This window comes from Neovison vison, chromosome 12 (assembly GCF_020171115.1).
Source record: "Neovison vison isolate M4711 chromosome 12, ASM_NN_V1, whole genome shotgun sequence".
Taxonomy (NCBI): domain Eukaryota; kingdom Metazoa; phylum Chordata; class Mammalia; order Carnivora; family Mustelidae; genus Neogale; species Neogale vison.
This window is the reverse complement of record NC_058102.1, coordinates 122,111,199-122,128,080: the sequence shown is the minus strand read 5'-3', so window position 1 is coordinate 122,128,080 and position 16,882 is coordinate 122,111,199. Positions and strand designations below refer to the sequence as shown.

At 35.4% G+C, this 16,882-nt stretch overlaps 1 protein-coding gene across 2 annotated transcripts in view; it reads right to left on the bottom strand.

Moving 5' to 3' along the window:
* Window positions 1-1,655: 1,655 nt before the first annotated feature.
* HSPA14 (heat shock protein family A (Hsp70) member 14) overlaps window positions 1,656-16,882 on the bottom strand; it is a 38,098-nt gene continuing 22,871 nt past the window's right edge. Inside the window, exons 11-14 of one of the 2 annotated variants that reach the window (XM_044228843.1) lie at window positions 7,295-7,507; window positions 6,523-6,696; window positions 3,993-4,063; window positions 1,656-3,169 (exon numbers count right to left, since the gene is read on the bottom strand). In XM_044228843.1, the coding sequence (XP_044084778.1) occupies window positions 3,091-3,169; window positions 3,993-4,063; window positions 6,523-6,696; window positions 7,295-7,507 (537 nt within the window). In that variant the 3' untranslated portion in view covers window positions 1,656-3,090. The remainder of the gene's footprint in view (window positions 3,170-3,992; window positions 4,064-6,522; window positions 6,697-7,294; window positions 7,508-16,882) is intronic. The other variant, XR_006381400.1, reaches the window with a different exon arrangement.

Sequence of the window (16,882 nt, the reverse complement as noted above, 5' to 3'; positions counted from 1 at the left end):
CCCCATCCCTGCTCATGCTCTCTCTCAGTCTCGCTCTATCTCAAATAAATAAAATCTTTAGACAAAAATAAAACCAATATAAATAAAAGCTCTTTAGATTTCCAATAATTTTTAAGAATGTAAAAGAGTCCTGAGACTAAAATGTTTGAGGATCTTGGTAAATCCTGGCTATAAATGGAGAGGGAAATCAAAGCCAGACACATATATCACTGGCCTCAAGGGAAACATACAGAAGTATGCCTCCACCCCTCAGTTTTTTCCCACAAAGATCCATGCAAACATGATTTCTGGAGATCCATGGAGTGTCCCCTCTTTCATTTGAATGTTCTTTGGGAATAGAATGGACAATGTGAATTTAAGTGAAATAATGCACAGAAAGTGTTTAGAATAATAAGCAACTAGGAAAATTGTTTTTTAAAAAAAGCATGAGTATTAGTTCAAAATTCACATTTACTGTCAGTTCTTGGATAAATTAACTTCTCTCAATCTATTTCTCTTTGTACATGTAGAACACAAATAGAGACTAGCTTACTCTCTGCATATTGCAACTACTCTGGGAGCTATGGTGATGTTACAATTTAAAAATGAGATAAAGAATTAAAGCAAACAAACAGTGGTATTATTATGTTACATGGTCACACATTGCTATTTTAGAAATCCTGACATTTTCCCACAGAATTTGTTTTGTGCTGATTTTAAAAAGATTTGGGAGAGAGAGGTGAGAGAAAGGAGAGAATGCTCGTGCATGCTGAGCAGAGGAAGGGGCAGAGGGAGAAGAAAGAGCAGACTCAAGCAGACTCCCCCCGGAGCATGGAGCCTAATGTGGGGGTCAATTTCACGACCCTTCAGATCATGACTTGAGCTTAAGTCGAATCAGATGCTTAACTGACTGAGCCACCCAGGTGCCCCTTGCTTTTGCAATTTTAATTTTATAATGAATGTGTATCATTTTATAATTAGAAGAACGTTGAAGCTATTTTTACCTTGAAAAAGTAAAACATACAAAAAGTTAATTGGCAAAACTTCCCCATATTCAGAAGAAAAAAACCTTGTCAGATGAGGATGCAAGACAATTTGGAGTACATTAGGCAACAGAGCACACTTGGTGACAGTTTCAAATTTGGTATGTTGGGGGGAAAAAATCGTGCAAAGCTGACTAATAAAGCCAGAAGCAGAGGTATTCCTTTCTTCCTTTATTGCGTTTCTAAAGGAATCATAAAATGTGCAAAAGATGTACTTACTGGCCATTGTCCTGTAGAATACAAAGAGGACTTATTTTTTCTTCCATATACTGCACTTATTCGATAGACACTGACTTAACACCTATGATGAGGTTATGTGTTCTGGGACCTGGGACATTATGATGACTAAGAGTGTCTCTGCTCTCACAATACTCACTAATCTAGTGGAGAAAGCAGTCAAGTTAAGTAAATTATTACACAGACATGGAAGGAAAGAAAACTCTTGAATAAATCCTTATGATATTTTATTCTACAGGTTTCATTAATCTACTTCAGGGGTTGACAAACCTTTTCTGTAAACAGCCAGACAGTAAATATTTTAAAGTTTGTGGGCCACAGAGTCTCTGTTGCAACTACTCACTGCCTTTACAGTGTGAAAGCAGCCACAAACAATACAGATACCAGTAGGCCTGGTGATATTCTCATAAAATTTTATTTACAAAAATAGGAATGGCATAGGACTGAGGCACTGGCCATCGCCAGTGCCATCTAGTTTAAAGAGCTAGTTTAAAGAGCTAACAGTAACTAGTTTAAAGAGCTAACAGTAACTATGAAATAAAATCCAAAAGCACTTTCTAAAGCATACTGAAAGCTGTTCAACTAGTTGGGATGTTACTTTCCTATTTCCTAAAAACATTTAATTTGCATTTATTTATTTATTTGGCTTAAAAGTTTTTAATAACTGGAAAAGATCCTAAAAAATAACTAAGTACTCAGACTTAATCAAAAGGGTATGCCTTTGAGTCTGCTTTGTGGACTCAGAATCATACCTGAATTCTTTTCGATTCTGTCAGTAATCTGATACAGAATCATCATGAAAAAATTTAAGTTTGGTTTCTGTATCTTTAGAAATAGAATATTACTGCCACAAAGCTCCATAAAAATAAACTATAATGAATAAAGCACACCCACAAAGCCTAAACAAAATAAAAACAGCACAAGTTTTAATTTTACCACTGGGTAAAGATACTTCCTCTTCTCAAGTCTCCTGGGAACCAAGGAGAGAAATGAATGGAAAATCCTCTCTTGATAATAGAATCTCATGTGCACTGCTCACTTTCCAACTCTCTTTTCAATATATACAGATTAGTTGTCTTGTTTTAATGACTAAGCGTTTCATTAGTAATCCACAGAGTATCTCAATGCACTAATGAGTGTTCTCTGATAAACAGAATGTGGCTAGCCTTCTCTTCAAAATAAAAAAGGATCATTTCATTTCAAAAGATAAAATGTATTTGTTAGAGAGAAAAAGTCACACTAAACAAAATTGTAAAAAGGAAAAGTGAAAGTGCCACCCTAAAATATTTCTGTCCATAAAAAGGCCACTGTTACAAGTTTGGTGGGCAGCCCTCTAGACTTTTGTTTTCTATGCTTGTCACACACATATCTATGCACAGTTGTTGAGTTTGTGAATTTTTTTTCTTTTAAAGCAAAAATTGTTTCTTACTTTGCACATGACTCCAATTTTATTTAATATCAAACACTTGTAAATTGTTCCTATTTCATTATCTAGTAAGAAATAATGAGACTTCTTCAAATTTAAAGTTATAGAACAAAATTTTAAAAACATTGTTAAATTTCCAGTAAAATTTCCTTCAATTCACTCAATTTAATTCTAAATGGCTTCATGACAGAAAAAGTTCCTTATGTTTCCCACTAATAAAGGACCTTGTATTTCCCATCTTAAATGGAAAACAAAAAAAGGTTGCAGCACTTACTAATATATTGTATTTTAATAGAAACATATACAATTCATTCAAAAAGTATTTTAATATAAACATCACTTGTAAACAAAACCAAAGAATATTGATAGTCTAGTTCTTAAAAAACTCCGGGTTTCTCTAGAGCACTAAGATGTCACTTCAATAGAGATTGCTTCACATTTTCCAGTCTCTTGATCTGTGCATGTCACATGTAAAGATCCATCCCTAAACAAACAAAGTATAACATTTCATCAGCTCATTTCATAAAAGCAAAAAGTCAGCATAAACGAGGTAATTTTAATTTTTAAAAGAAGAGTATTAAGATAACGAAGAAACACAATTTCAGTGTCTAACTTCGTGTCACATGCTGTAATTAGATAGCTGATCTTAAAAATTTCTTTCTAGACCACTGACACAGAAGTTGTATTCCTTGAAAACCAGGATGAAGATCTCAAGTTTAAGCTCTATGCACTCTGAATATGAATCATGCCATCTTTAAGCCTAGGCCAAGGCAAACCCACGCTAATGAATTTGACATTCTTGCTAAGTATGGTTATAGAATGAATTGTCTCTAAAGTTAATTTGGAAATGATTTACTTGCAAGACACAGTCTTCTGGATGGCCAGTTGTTAGTAGAGTGGTAATAGCTGGATTTAATTAGTAATATATATCCTAGAGCTTTTCTGTAGCAATACCAAAATAAACTTATCCTTTCACAGGATAAATAATATCAACATAAACCTTAGAAGATTATATTTAAGACTGATAAAAATTGTATCTCAAACTTCATGGACCAGTTTTTAAACTGACCACACCAAAATAATTAGAGTTCATAAAAAATGCAGAATGCAAATAATTCGAGATACACTTTCTTTGTAAAATATAGCAATTTTATAGAACAAAAAATGTAATTCACTGATAAAACCTTTACAAACTTTAATACTAGGTTTTCCTAGAATGGCAACGTGTGAAGAAATCAATAAACTAACAAAAAAGGTCAAGCCTCACGGTGAATTTTTGGAACATCTTGAATAGTTTAATTTTATACCTTTTCATTGTAAGAACAGCTAATATATCGCGTAATCCGTTTTCTTTTTTATCTAGATCCTGGAGTACAACCTGTTTATGCAAAAATAATATAAAGATGGTTCAGTACTTTGATATATTAGTAAACTGATGCACCAGTTATTCCAATGGACCAAATCTTACTTACTGAAACCTTTTAAAATAGGGCAGTTTTCAATGACCAGAATCAGAGAATAGGATTAAGCTTTCTTAACTATGAAACGTTGCCTCTAGAAGGAGAGCATATAAGTAATAGATTTGTTCCTCTTAAACATCATATCCTAGGTTATGAAGTATACTCTGTCTCAGAAAATAAAGACTGCTTTTCTTTTTGGTAATTAAGCCATTACCAGTAACATGCAAATTATATTTAGGTATATACTTCTAAAAATTCCAATATTTTACATATACTTGGAAAACCAATTTAAGGAAACACATGACAAATTCTTTTGTACAACTAAGATTATATTTGTACATAACAAATATTAATGAATTTACCAAAAAATTATTTAGTTTCCTAAAGAAAAGTATACCAATAAACCAAGTTTGGAAGTGACTTTTCAGATTTTTCCAGTATCAAGTCTTATGACCCTAGGGAAGCACTAAGTACCTTGGTTTACTCATTTGTAAAACACAGAGATTAGAATAGCTGGGATCTTTACAAGAGTAGCTCCCAAATTCAGTATTAGGTGATTAATTCTTCTCCTTTTGGCATCTGTAACTTAGGATATAGGGACAGTAGCTGCAGCAGAGTCTCAGAGCAGTATATGAGGAGAAAAGGTAATAAATGTACAAGAGAGAGAAGCTAAGGGAATACTAAGACAACCAAGTGAGTTTAGAAATACAGTACACAGAAAAGTGCTTATATAGTAATCCACAACAGAAACATCTGGAGGAGCTTGTGAAAACTTTACTAGTTGAAGGGGCCCTATTCCCCTAGATTCTAAGATGTTTGAGGTGGAGTCCAGATAGGTTTTGTATGTGTGTTTTCATTATCCTTTTGTTGAATAAGAAACAGGTACAAAGCTAAAGATACTATGGATTCCCTTTGCTTACCTACATTTGTTTTATTTTCACTCTAAAAGTATTTCATGCTCATGTCCTATGCTCTTTGTTAAAACTTCAGTACAAAGTGTTAAAAAGTAAAAAACAAAACAAAATCCTTTTGGTACCTTCAAGTCTACCCACTGTTAAGTTTCATATATATATATATATATATTTTTTTTTTTTTTTAAAGATTTTATTTATTTATTTGACAGAGAGAGATTACAAGTAGGCAAAGAGGCAGGTAGAGAGAGAAGGAGGAGGAAGCAGGCTCCTTGCTGAGCAGACAGCCCACTGCGGGGTTCGATCCCAGGACCCCGAGATCATGACCTGAGCCAAAGGCAGCGGCTTAACCCACTGAGCCACCCAGGCGCCCCATATGTATGTATGTATGTATATATATATATATATATATATATATATATATATTTTTTTTTTTTTTTTAAAGATTTTATTTATTTATTTGACACAGGGAGAGGGATCACAAGGAGGCAGAGAGGCAGGCAGAGAGGTGGGGCGGGGGGCGGGAAGCAGGCTCCCTGTCAAGCACAGAGCCCGATGCGGGGCTTGATCCCAGGACCCTCAGACCATGACCTGAGCCGAAGGTAGAGGCTTAACCTACTGAGCCACCCAGGCGCCCCAATTTATTTCCAATACTTACAGATATTTTCTGTGTGCATGCATGGATATTTACATACCCACACCCACCGAAACGCCACCTCCCTCATACACACCCCAGCTCTCAAACTTTTTATATAAAAACAAATGACATCATACTGTAAATATGGCTCTATAGTCCCTGTATATGGGTTTTAATGTAATTATAGTTCTTGGGCATGTTTCTAAGCAAATAAAGTGGCTCCACTTCATTTCTTTTAAAGGATGCAGAGTACTCTACAATATGAAATAGAAATGTGGTATTTTGAAAAAGTAAAGGTATCCTGTATGAGATAGCATGGTGTAATGGCAAGAGCAAGGGCCCAGGAGTAAAACCAACTGAGGATAAATCTTATCTCAACAAGGAAAATAAGGTACTTACTGCCATAAGCCTGTTTCTCAATCACCTATGAAATGGTCATAATAACGTCTACCTCATGGCACTCTGATGCCTTTGTAAGTTGCCTGGTTTAGCACCTGGCATATAGCAAACCAAAAACTGTCATTTCCCCTGCCACTTACATTTTACCAAGGAGAGTCAAGAGTACAAGACAAACAGGAAAAAAAAAAAAAACCAAAAACCAAAAACCAAAAAACCAAAACCACATTGTATTTTGTTTTTGCTTTCCTGTAACTCTTTCAAATTAAAATTTCTTATTCCTTCTTTTAAAAGTAGAAGTAATCCATTCATACAAATGTGTTAAATAGGTATCTTATAAACATTTTATATTGATATTAAACTGAGTCTAATGAAGAAAGAAAAGCTAAACAGTCTCACATGACTAATACATTGACCAAATTTATGTATTCACCTGTGCGAACTTGTCTTCCTCTTTTGCAGAGTTTTTTCCCTCAGACTCATAGAGTTCAAGGCATACTGAAGATAATCTTCCAGGGGCCTGTAATGTGTGTTGTCTTCGAGCTGGCAAAGGAGTCCCTGATGGGAATAATACTGTGAAACTGTTGGCTCCTGATTCATCGACTCCCTAATAAGCAGAAAAATAATATGCATATCCTCTGATATTTATCATTACAATTATAAAGTCACTCCTATTATAAATATAATACTTAATCCTTGTTGATCATCTAGAAACTACAGATAGGCAAAGGAAGCAGATGTGATCCTTGATCCCAACTTACTTCATTTAAAAATAAATTGAAACATGTATCTCTCTATCTGTATTTGAAGCTTATGATTAAAAAAAAATTTTTTTTAAAGATTTTATTCATTTCTTTGACAGAGAGAGAGACACAGGGAGAGAGGGAACACAATCAAGGGGCGTGGGAGAGGGAAAACGAGGCTTCCCACTGAGCAGGGAGCCTGATCCTGCGATCATGACCTAAGCATGTGCCTAATGACTGAGCCACCCAGGTGCCCTTATGATTAAAATTGTAAGAAATTAATATGTTAGATAAATACTAACTGAAAGAAAACAAGAGACTCATTAAATGCAAAATTATAAATCTCAATTTAAAATTTTTACCAATATACAAATTTTCATTGTAAAACCATGGTATGTATAAAAACTTATGACAGTAAGTTTATGCGACTTTTATGGAAAAGTAAAGAAAAGCTAAACCTACCTTAACTAAAATATCTTTGGCTGAACACTCTATCTTAAGGGAGTCTTCCACTAAAAGGTTTTCTTTCCCAATAAGAATCCCTGCTTCAATAGCTGCACCAATAGGGATGACCTCATCAGGAGGGATAGAATTCAGAAGCTCAACCGTTGGGAAGAGATCTTTAATCAGTTGTTGTAGCCTTGGGATTCGAGAAGACCCTCCACAAAGGACAACCTAGAAAATAAAAATAATTTTCAGTTCTTTACTTTTAGAACAATGGCTGTTTCTCAAAATCAAGTATTAAAAGTTCAGCCATCTTTACCCATGTAATGATAAAATACAAGAAGCCCTATTGTAACATTATTTTATGTTGTACTTACCATATATATAAAATATATCTATTTAACACATTTTAAGTATTTAACATATTCTTTACTCATAAAAACAAAATTTAAAATGAAGAGATCTTACCACGTGGTAGAAAATACAATATACTAACAATGTGGCTTATGATTAATACTGGGCATATGCAGCTTAACCATAAACAGGCATCTGAATAGGAAATATATTAATACTTTATACTATTCCAACACTTCTAAAAGAAATGTTTACATACATCTTATGGCATTTTTATGACAAATATAAGCAATCTCACTATGTGAAAACTATGCCATAGATTTTTATCTTCACTATGGAAGAACACTCAATTTTCTGAGGAAAAAGATGTTTTACAAAACTACATTTTAAGCTCTTGGTCCATCTAATTAAATATCTTGTCTCTGAAGAATTTCATATAAAACTACTCCTTGGGGAGCCTGGGTGGCTCAGTGGGTTAAAGCCTCTGCCTTCGGCTCAGGTCATGATCCCAGGGTCCTGGGATCGAGCCCCGCATTGGGATCTCTGCTCAGCGGGGAGCCTGCTTCCTTTTCTCTCTCTCTGCCTGCCTCTCTGCCTACGTGTGATCTCTTGTCTGTCAAATAAATAAATAAAATCTTTTAAAAAAAAATTCTCTCTCTCCCTTTCCCTATGCCCACCCACCTGCTCCCCTCTTTTATTTATTTATTTATTTAAAAAAATTTTTTTTAAAAGATTTTATTTATTTATTTGACAGAGAGAGATCACAGTAGACAGAGAGGCAGGCAGAGAGAGGGTGGGAAGCAGGCTCCCTGCTGAGCAGAGAGCCCAATGCAGGAATCGATCCCAGGATCCTGGGATCATGACCTGAGCCGAAGGCAGCGGCTTAATCCACCGAGCCACCCAGGTGCCTCTGCTCCCCTCTTTAAAAAAAAAAAAAAAAAAAGCATCAAAAGTTAAAGACAGAATCTCAAAGACAGCAAGGGAAATGCAACTTGTTACATACACGTGACCCTCTCATAAGATGATAAGCAGATATTCCAACAGAAATCTTACAAACTAGATGTGAGCTAACTGCTGAAAGAAAAAAACCTGTCAGCCAAGAATACTCTACCCAACAAAGCTATCCTGCAGAACTGATGGAGAGATGTGTTTTACACACCAATGAAAGCTGATGGAGTTTACCAGACTAAGCAATGTTCAATGGAGTTCTTCAAGGATGCTAATTAGTAACTTGAAAACATATGAAACTGTAAAACTCACTGGTAAAGGTAAATATATACAGTTGACCCTTGAATAATTCAAAGGTCAAGGACACTTATTCCCTACACAGTTGAAAATCCATGTATAATGTCTGACTACCCCAAAACTTAACTATTAATAGCCTACTGTTAACCAGAAGCCTTATCAATAACACAGTCAATAAACACATATTTTAAATGTTATATGTAATATATACTGTATTCTTACAATAAAGTAAGCTAGAGAATAAAATGTCAAGAAAACCATGAAGAAAAGAAAATCCATTTAAAGTACTTTACTGTATTTATTGAAGAAAAAATCCATTTATGAGCAGATCTGTGCAATTCAACCTGTGTTGTTCACAGGTCAACTGTAGTTAAATTCAGAATACTCTAATATTGTAATGGTTGGGGTGAGCACTTATAACTCTAGCATAAAGGCTAAAAGAAAAAAACCATTAAAAATGACTATAACTAAAATAATTAATTAATGGATACACAAAACAAAAGACATAAATTGTGACATCAAAAACAAAATGTGAAAAAGAGGAGTGTAAAAATGTAGAGCTTTGGTATGTGTTCAAAGTTAAGCTGTATCGGTTTCAAATAGGCTACTATAAGATGTTTTATATAAGCTTCATGGTAACCATAAAGCAAAAACCAATAATAGACACAACAAAAGATAAAAAGAAAGATATCAAAGCACATTACTATGCAAACAAATCACAAAGCAAGAAGGAATAAAGGAACACATGAACTATAAAACAGAGAATTAGCAAAACGGTTAGAGTAAGTTTATGCTAATCAAAAATTATTTTTTGTACCGTAACAACAAATTATTGGAAAGAGAAATTAAGAAGACAATCCTATTCACAACAGCAAAAAAAGAATAAAAGACTTAGGAATAAATTTAACCAAGGAGGTGAATGATTTATACACTAAAAACTATAAAGATATTGATGAAGGAAATTGAAGAAGACATGAGTAAGTTGAAAGATATTCCATGTTCATGGAATGGAAAAATTAATTTTGTTAAAACACCCATACTACCAAAAGTGATCTAGAGATTCAATGCAATCCTATCAAAATTCCAATAGCATTTCTCACAGAAATGAAAAGACAATCCTAAAATCTATATGGAACCACAAAAGACCCAAACAGCCAAAGCAATCATTAGAAAGAAAAAAGTTGGAGCATCATGCTTCCCAATTTCAAAACGTATTACAAAGCTATAGTAATCAGAACAGAATGGTACTGGCACAGAAGCAGACACAGAGATCAACAGAACGGAGAGCCCAGAAAAAAGCCCATGCTTAAATGGTCAATTAATTTTCAATGAAGGAACCAAGAATATACAACATGACCCTGAGATCATATAAGGACAATCTCTTTAGTAAGTGGTATGGGCAAAAGTGGATATCCACAGGCAAACGAATAAAACTGTATCATTATGTTATACCATATACAAATTAACTCAAACTGAAGACTTGAATTAAGACCCAAAACTATAAAACTCCTAGAACAAAACAGGGGGTAAGCTCCTTGACATTATTAGTCTTAGTAGTGAATTTTTTTTGATTTGACACCCAAAGCAAAAACAATAAAACCAAAGATAAATAACAGTAAACTAAAAAGCTACTGAACAACAAAGGAAACCATCACTAAAGGCAACCTGGAAAAAGGGAAAAAATATTTGCAAACCACATATCTGAAAAGGGGTTAATATGCAAAATATACAAGGAAGTCATAAACTCAAAAGCAAAAAAACTGAACAACCTAATTAAAAAGTGGGTAAAGGACTTAAATAGATATTTTTCTGAAGAAGATATACAGGTGGCTAACAGACACATGCAAAGATGCTCAACATCACTCATCATAAGGCAAATGCAAATCAAAACCACAATGATGTTGCCTCACCCTTGTTAGGGTGGCTCTCATCAAAAACACAAAAGAGAACACATATTGGCAAAAATACAGACGAAAGGGAACCCTTGTACACTGCTGGGAATGTGGAATAATAGAGCCACTATGGAAAACAGTACGGAAATTCGTCAAGACATTAAAAATAGAATTGCCGTATGATCCAGCAATCCCACTTCTGAGTATATATATTCAAAAGAAATGAAGTCACCATCTCAGAGGTATGTGTATGCTCATGTTCATTATAGCATTATTCACAATACCCAACATATGAAAATATCCTAAGTGTCTGTTGATGGATGAATGGATGAAGATGTGGCATAAGTATATAGACACAATGCAATATTATTCAGTCTTAAAAAAGAAGGAAATCCTGTCATTTGCCACAACATGTATGGATCTGGAAGGCATTATGCAAGGTGAAATAAGCTAGACAGAGAAAGACAAATATGGCATAGTGTCACTTATATGTGGAATCTAAAAAAAGAAAAAATGTCAAACTCATAGAAACAGAAGGTAGAAAAGTGGCTGGAGCTACGTGGTGAGGGAAATAGGGAGAGGTTGATAAAAGGGTACAAAATTTCAGTTGTATGTGAATAAGGTTTGAAGATCTAGTATATAACATGGTGATTATAGTTGATAATATTGTACTGTGTAATGAGATTTGCTAAGAAAGCAAGCTTAAGTATTTTCACCTCTAACCCAAAAAGGTAAAAATACAGGGTGACAGATGTGTTAATTAACTCCATGGTGGGAACCCTATCACAATGTATACGTGTATCTAATCCTACCTGTAACTATAAATACTTTACAATTTTATTTGTCAATTACAATTCAATAAAGTTGAATAAAACTGCTCCTTTATAAAGACCTGAATTTCTTCATTTATACATTTACATTTACATTTATACATTTATACATTTGTACATCTCCATAGGTACACAGGATATTGAATAAATAGGTAGCCCAAGAAGGGAAACCATCAATAATCACTTCTTATTTCACAGTCTTTTTATGGAGCTCAATGTGATAGAGAAAATGACCAACTGATGAAAACCAGGCCTCTCTAACATTAGATGTGAAATGAGGAGTAATATCATACTGATCTTCAGGTGAGGGCATGAGGAACATCAGCTGAGTGAAAAAGGAAAAAGAAAAAGCAGGTTTGCCCTGGCAAAGTTCCCTAAGACCTCCCTAAATGGTCTGTTCTGGAGGTAAGTAAAAATAAAAATCTTCTCTAAAATTTTATGATCCCATGTAAATACCATGAGGATAAGAATGTAGAATACGCCACTCAAATTTCTCACAGTCAACATCAAAAAGCTTTATCAAGAAGCAATTAAGTGATGCTATGCAAAAAAACCCAAAAAACAAAAAAAAACCAACAAAACAAAAAACTAAAAAGTCTTGGCTTTTGGAATTTTCATTTAAAAAAGTGAAAAAAATAACAATGTGTTACCATTAATGCTGACAGTAACCACCAAGTTTTAATTTAAATAAATTCTTTAAAGATCTAGTCTGTATTATAAGATTTCTTTTGTGATTTAAAGTTTAACAGAATATACATATACTGAACATAAATAACTTACTAAATAACATACTAAACATAAATAACATACTAAAGGATTTTCAAATATAACTTTCACAGTAATTTCATAAAACTGCTGTTAAAAAAAAATCAAACCACCTTAACTACTTGGGTATTAAAAACATGAATCTAAAAAAAAATAAATAAATAAAAATAAAAATAAAAACGTGAATCTAAACAACAAAAAGGAAAAAATGTATTACAGATTATTCTAAAAATACAGAAAATAATAAAATCTATCAAAGCTTACTGAATAAAACCAAAGCTATTAAGAAATGAAACTGTAGTTAATTTTTTTACTACAGAAAAAAATGAAAAAATAAATTGGCATTCAATATAAGGATTTAGAAAAATAACAAAAGTGTCCTGGAAAGACTAGAAGAAATAAGGAGAAAATCAGAAATAAACCAATTAGAAATGAAAAAAAAGGACTTAAAAAAAATCTGAACTTTTTTGGGGGGTAGTAGTGGCAGGAGTTAGAGCCAAAAAATAAAAAGCAAACAAAAAAATCTGTCAAGCCTAGCAAAGGAAAACGAAATTACATGCACAAATGCACATATATATATATATATATATATGCATACACACACACACACACACACACACGCGCGCGCCAATACTATGCAGCCATCAAAAGAAACAAAATCTTGCCATTTGCAGTGACATGGAAGAAACTAGAGGGTATTGTGCTGAGCGAAAGAAGTCAATCAGAGAAAGACAATTATCATATGAGCTCTCTGATACCAGGAACTTGAGAGACAGGGTGGGGGGTCATGGGGGCGAGGGAAGGAAAAAAATGAAACAAGATGGGATTGGGAGGGAGACAAACCATAAAAGACTCTTAATCTCATGAAATAAACTGAGAGTTGCTGGGGGGTGGGTGGTAGGGATAGTGTGGCTGAGTTATGGACACTGGGAAGGGTATGTGCTATGGTGAGTGCTGTCAAGTGTGTAAGCCTGACGATTCATAGACCTGTAGCCCTGGGACAAATAATACATTTATATGTTAATTTAAAAAATTAAAGAAATTTAAAAAATTTTTTAAATAAATAAAATAAAGAATTAGCCTAAAACAACAAAAAAAAATTTTTAAATCAAAAATTTACCCTAAAGATACAAATGTAGGGATCTGAAGGGGCACATGCCCACGAAATGTTATAGCAGCAATGTCCACAATAGCCAAACTATGGAAAGAACCTAGATGTCCATCAACAGATGAATGGATAAAGAAGATGTGGTATATATGGGGCGCCTGGGTGGCTCAGTGGATTAAGTCTCTACTTGACAAGGCGATCTGGCATACTTTCTTATGTTGAACTTAATTTACAGATATGTAAATCATACCTAAAATCACATTCCCACATTATATGGTTAAACACTCACTTTAGAATTCTACAGATATCTTTGGAGGAGTTATACTGAATATATATTTAAAAACCACCATAAAAGGTTCTGTCCTTGGTTAAAGAAACATATTTTTTTAAAGATCTTATTTATTTCACACACACACAGAGAGAGAGAGAGAGAGAGAGAGCATGCACATATGCACAATTTGGGGGAGCGGCAGAGGGACAGGGAAAGGGAAGGACAAGCAGATCCCTGCTGAGCATGGGCTTAATCCCAGGACACTGAAATCATGTCCTGAGCCAAAGTCAGATGCTTCACCGACCAAACCATCCAGGCACCCCTACAGAAACCTATTTTGTGAGTGGATACTTTTCATGATGAAAATGAAAACAAAACAAAACAAACAAACAAAAAAAAAAACAAAATATTACTTCTAGTTAAAGGGTTTAAAAAATTTTTTAAAAATATTTTACTTATTTGAGAAAGAGAGAGAGCAAGCATGAGCAGGGGAGGGGCAGAGGGAGAAGCAGACCTTCTGAGCGGGGAGACTCGGGGCTTGATCCCAGAACCCTGGGATCATGACCTGAGCTGAAGGCAGATGCTTAACTGACTGAGCCACCCAGGTGCCCCTCTAAAGGATTTAAGGCTGAATTCTATACCAAACATAACCCAAAATGTAAGATCAGACACTGACATGGTGGAACAGAAGAAAAGGGGTTTCAGGTTCCAAATCTGGAGAAATTAGCTGTGAAAGAAACATTAATTACTCAATATTTCTATTTGTCAATTTGCTATTTTTTTCAAGCTGGAATTTAAAATGTAACCTCCAAATCAGGAATTTACATTTTTATATTGAGTTCAGATGGGTATTTTCTGGCAGCTGTGTTTTCCTATACCTGACAACTTCATTCACATTCACGGCTGTCCCCTACAACTAACTGCTAGAGCGTGTAACCTCTCCCACACGGTGCCTCCGGCTATGAAGAAAAGGAAGGTAATATTAATCTCTTTCCGAGGAACACTGTGTATGATTACATTAGCGTGAAATAAAGTAGAGTTAAAGTACTGGAAGTTTTGGTTTAGAAGGTATTATTCTGAGTAAATGAATCAGATATATTGTGGTATTTTGTCATTTAAATTCAAGCATTTGAGACAAAAAAGGAATAAGGTTCTTATTTCTTTGAGTGTGTCTCAGGAGTTTTTTTGGTTTTGTTTTTGTTTTTTTTTAAAGACAGAGAGGGAAGTAGCCTCTGCTTATGAAATTACAACCTTGGACAAGGTAGACCATTAAGGAAGGAGCAGGTCATGCTGCTGGACTCAAAAAGAAGGGAGGTAGGAGCAAGAAAGACGAGAAAAGGACCAAGCCATGCCTCTACCTTATAATATGCTTCTTATCTGAACAATGCTTGAGACTCACCCACACTCCTCACCCTGTCCCTAGACAGAAGCCTTGAGGCCCTACTGATAAACAATGGTTCAGGAGGTGCCACAGACAAGTCATCATGCGGGGAAGAGAGAATGAGCTGGGAGGCCAGTAGCTAAGGCACTTCTATCATTCTTTTTTTACGATTTTATTTATTTATTTGAGACAGAGAAAGAGAAAAGAGCAGGGGAGAAGGCAATGGGAGAGGAAGAGGGAGGAGACTACCCAATGGGCAGGGAGCCAGACATGGGGCTTGATTCCAGGACCCTGAGATCATGACCTGAGCCAAAGGCAGACATTTAACTGAGTACTCAGGTGTCCCTCTAAGGCATTTCTTAGACCAATGAAACCAAAAAGCAGAACCATTCTCCTTTAAAGTATCTGATATCAAAAGGGGTTACTTTTTTCAGACAATATGGTTAAGGCAGAGAACCCCGAAATAGACCATTTACTCTTTCCCACTAAGCATAAATAAGGTGAAAATAATAAATTATCACAGAAAATTAATATACTAAAAGAATAATTCTTCATAACAAAGTGAGATCTATCTCAGGAATACTGTTCCACATTAGGAAAGTATCAATAATTTATCACACAACTTAAAGACAAATATAAAGGAAACCATAAGCCTGCCTTGGAGGTGTCCAGAAAATACATTGGTAAAGACTCACCACCTATTTCATATTAATACAGGCAATGTTAGGAAAAGAGAATGCTCAATATGAGAAAGAAAATCTATTTCTTTCTTTCTTTCTTTTCTCAAGATTCTATTCATTTACTTGTTAGAGCAAGCACAAGCAGGGAGGAACAGGCAGAGGGCTCCCTGCTCAGTGCGATGTGGGACTCGATCCTAGAACCCTGGGATCATGACCTGAGCCAAAGGTAAATGCTTAGCTGATTGAACCACCAGGCGCCAGAACTATTTCTTCCCAATTATCAGTCATCACATTTTTTGTTAAAAGGCTAATAAAATATTCCTCTAAAAAAGACAAAAAAGAACGAAGTTCTGACCAACACAACCAAATATATATAAAAAAGTGAGGGAAACATATTTGAGAGAGAAGTATCACCACTCACATATAACCATCTCCCAGAACTCAGCCCACCCTAACTACCACTCCATTTTCCCGCTGCCCTTACAGAAAAACTTCTCAAGAGAGTTCTTTGTACTTGTCGTGTCCACGATCCTACCTTCTATTCTATATTTAACTCACTCCAGTAGCGTGTTTCTCTCCATTATTCCACTAACACCAACCAGGTAAGCTCAGTGGTCAGTCCTCGGGCCTCACCTGCTGGGCCTCTAGCAGCACAGGGCAGGTGATCTTTCCCTCTCTACTGTGGACAATTTTACTGGTCTCCTGGTTTTCATGGCTCCTCACTAGCTAGTCCTAAATCCCGTGCAACATCCCCTTGTGGTGTGTAAATGTCCAGAGGCCCTGGATCCTGTCAGAGGTCTCTTCTCTGTTGTGGCTCTATTTCACTCACGCAGGCACAGCTCTAAGCGGCACACAGGCACTGACGACGGTAGATCTCCAGCTCAGAACTCTCTCCTAAAATGTGGACTCACACGTCCAGCCACACTGTCCTCCCGCCCCTGCGGCTAGAGGCATCCATGCTGTGTTCTGATTCAGTCCCTAGCTCCCTTACCACTCTCTCCCTGGTCCACTCAGTTCCACCCACTACCCTCACTGCTGCCCCTCACACAAGCTTCTGGCACATTGCTGTTCCCTATGTCT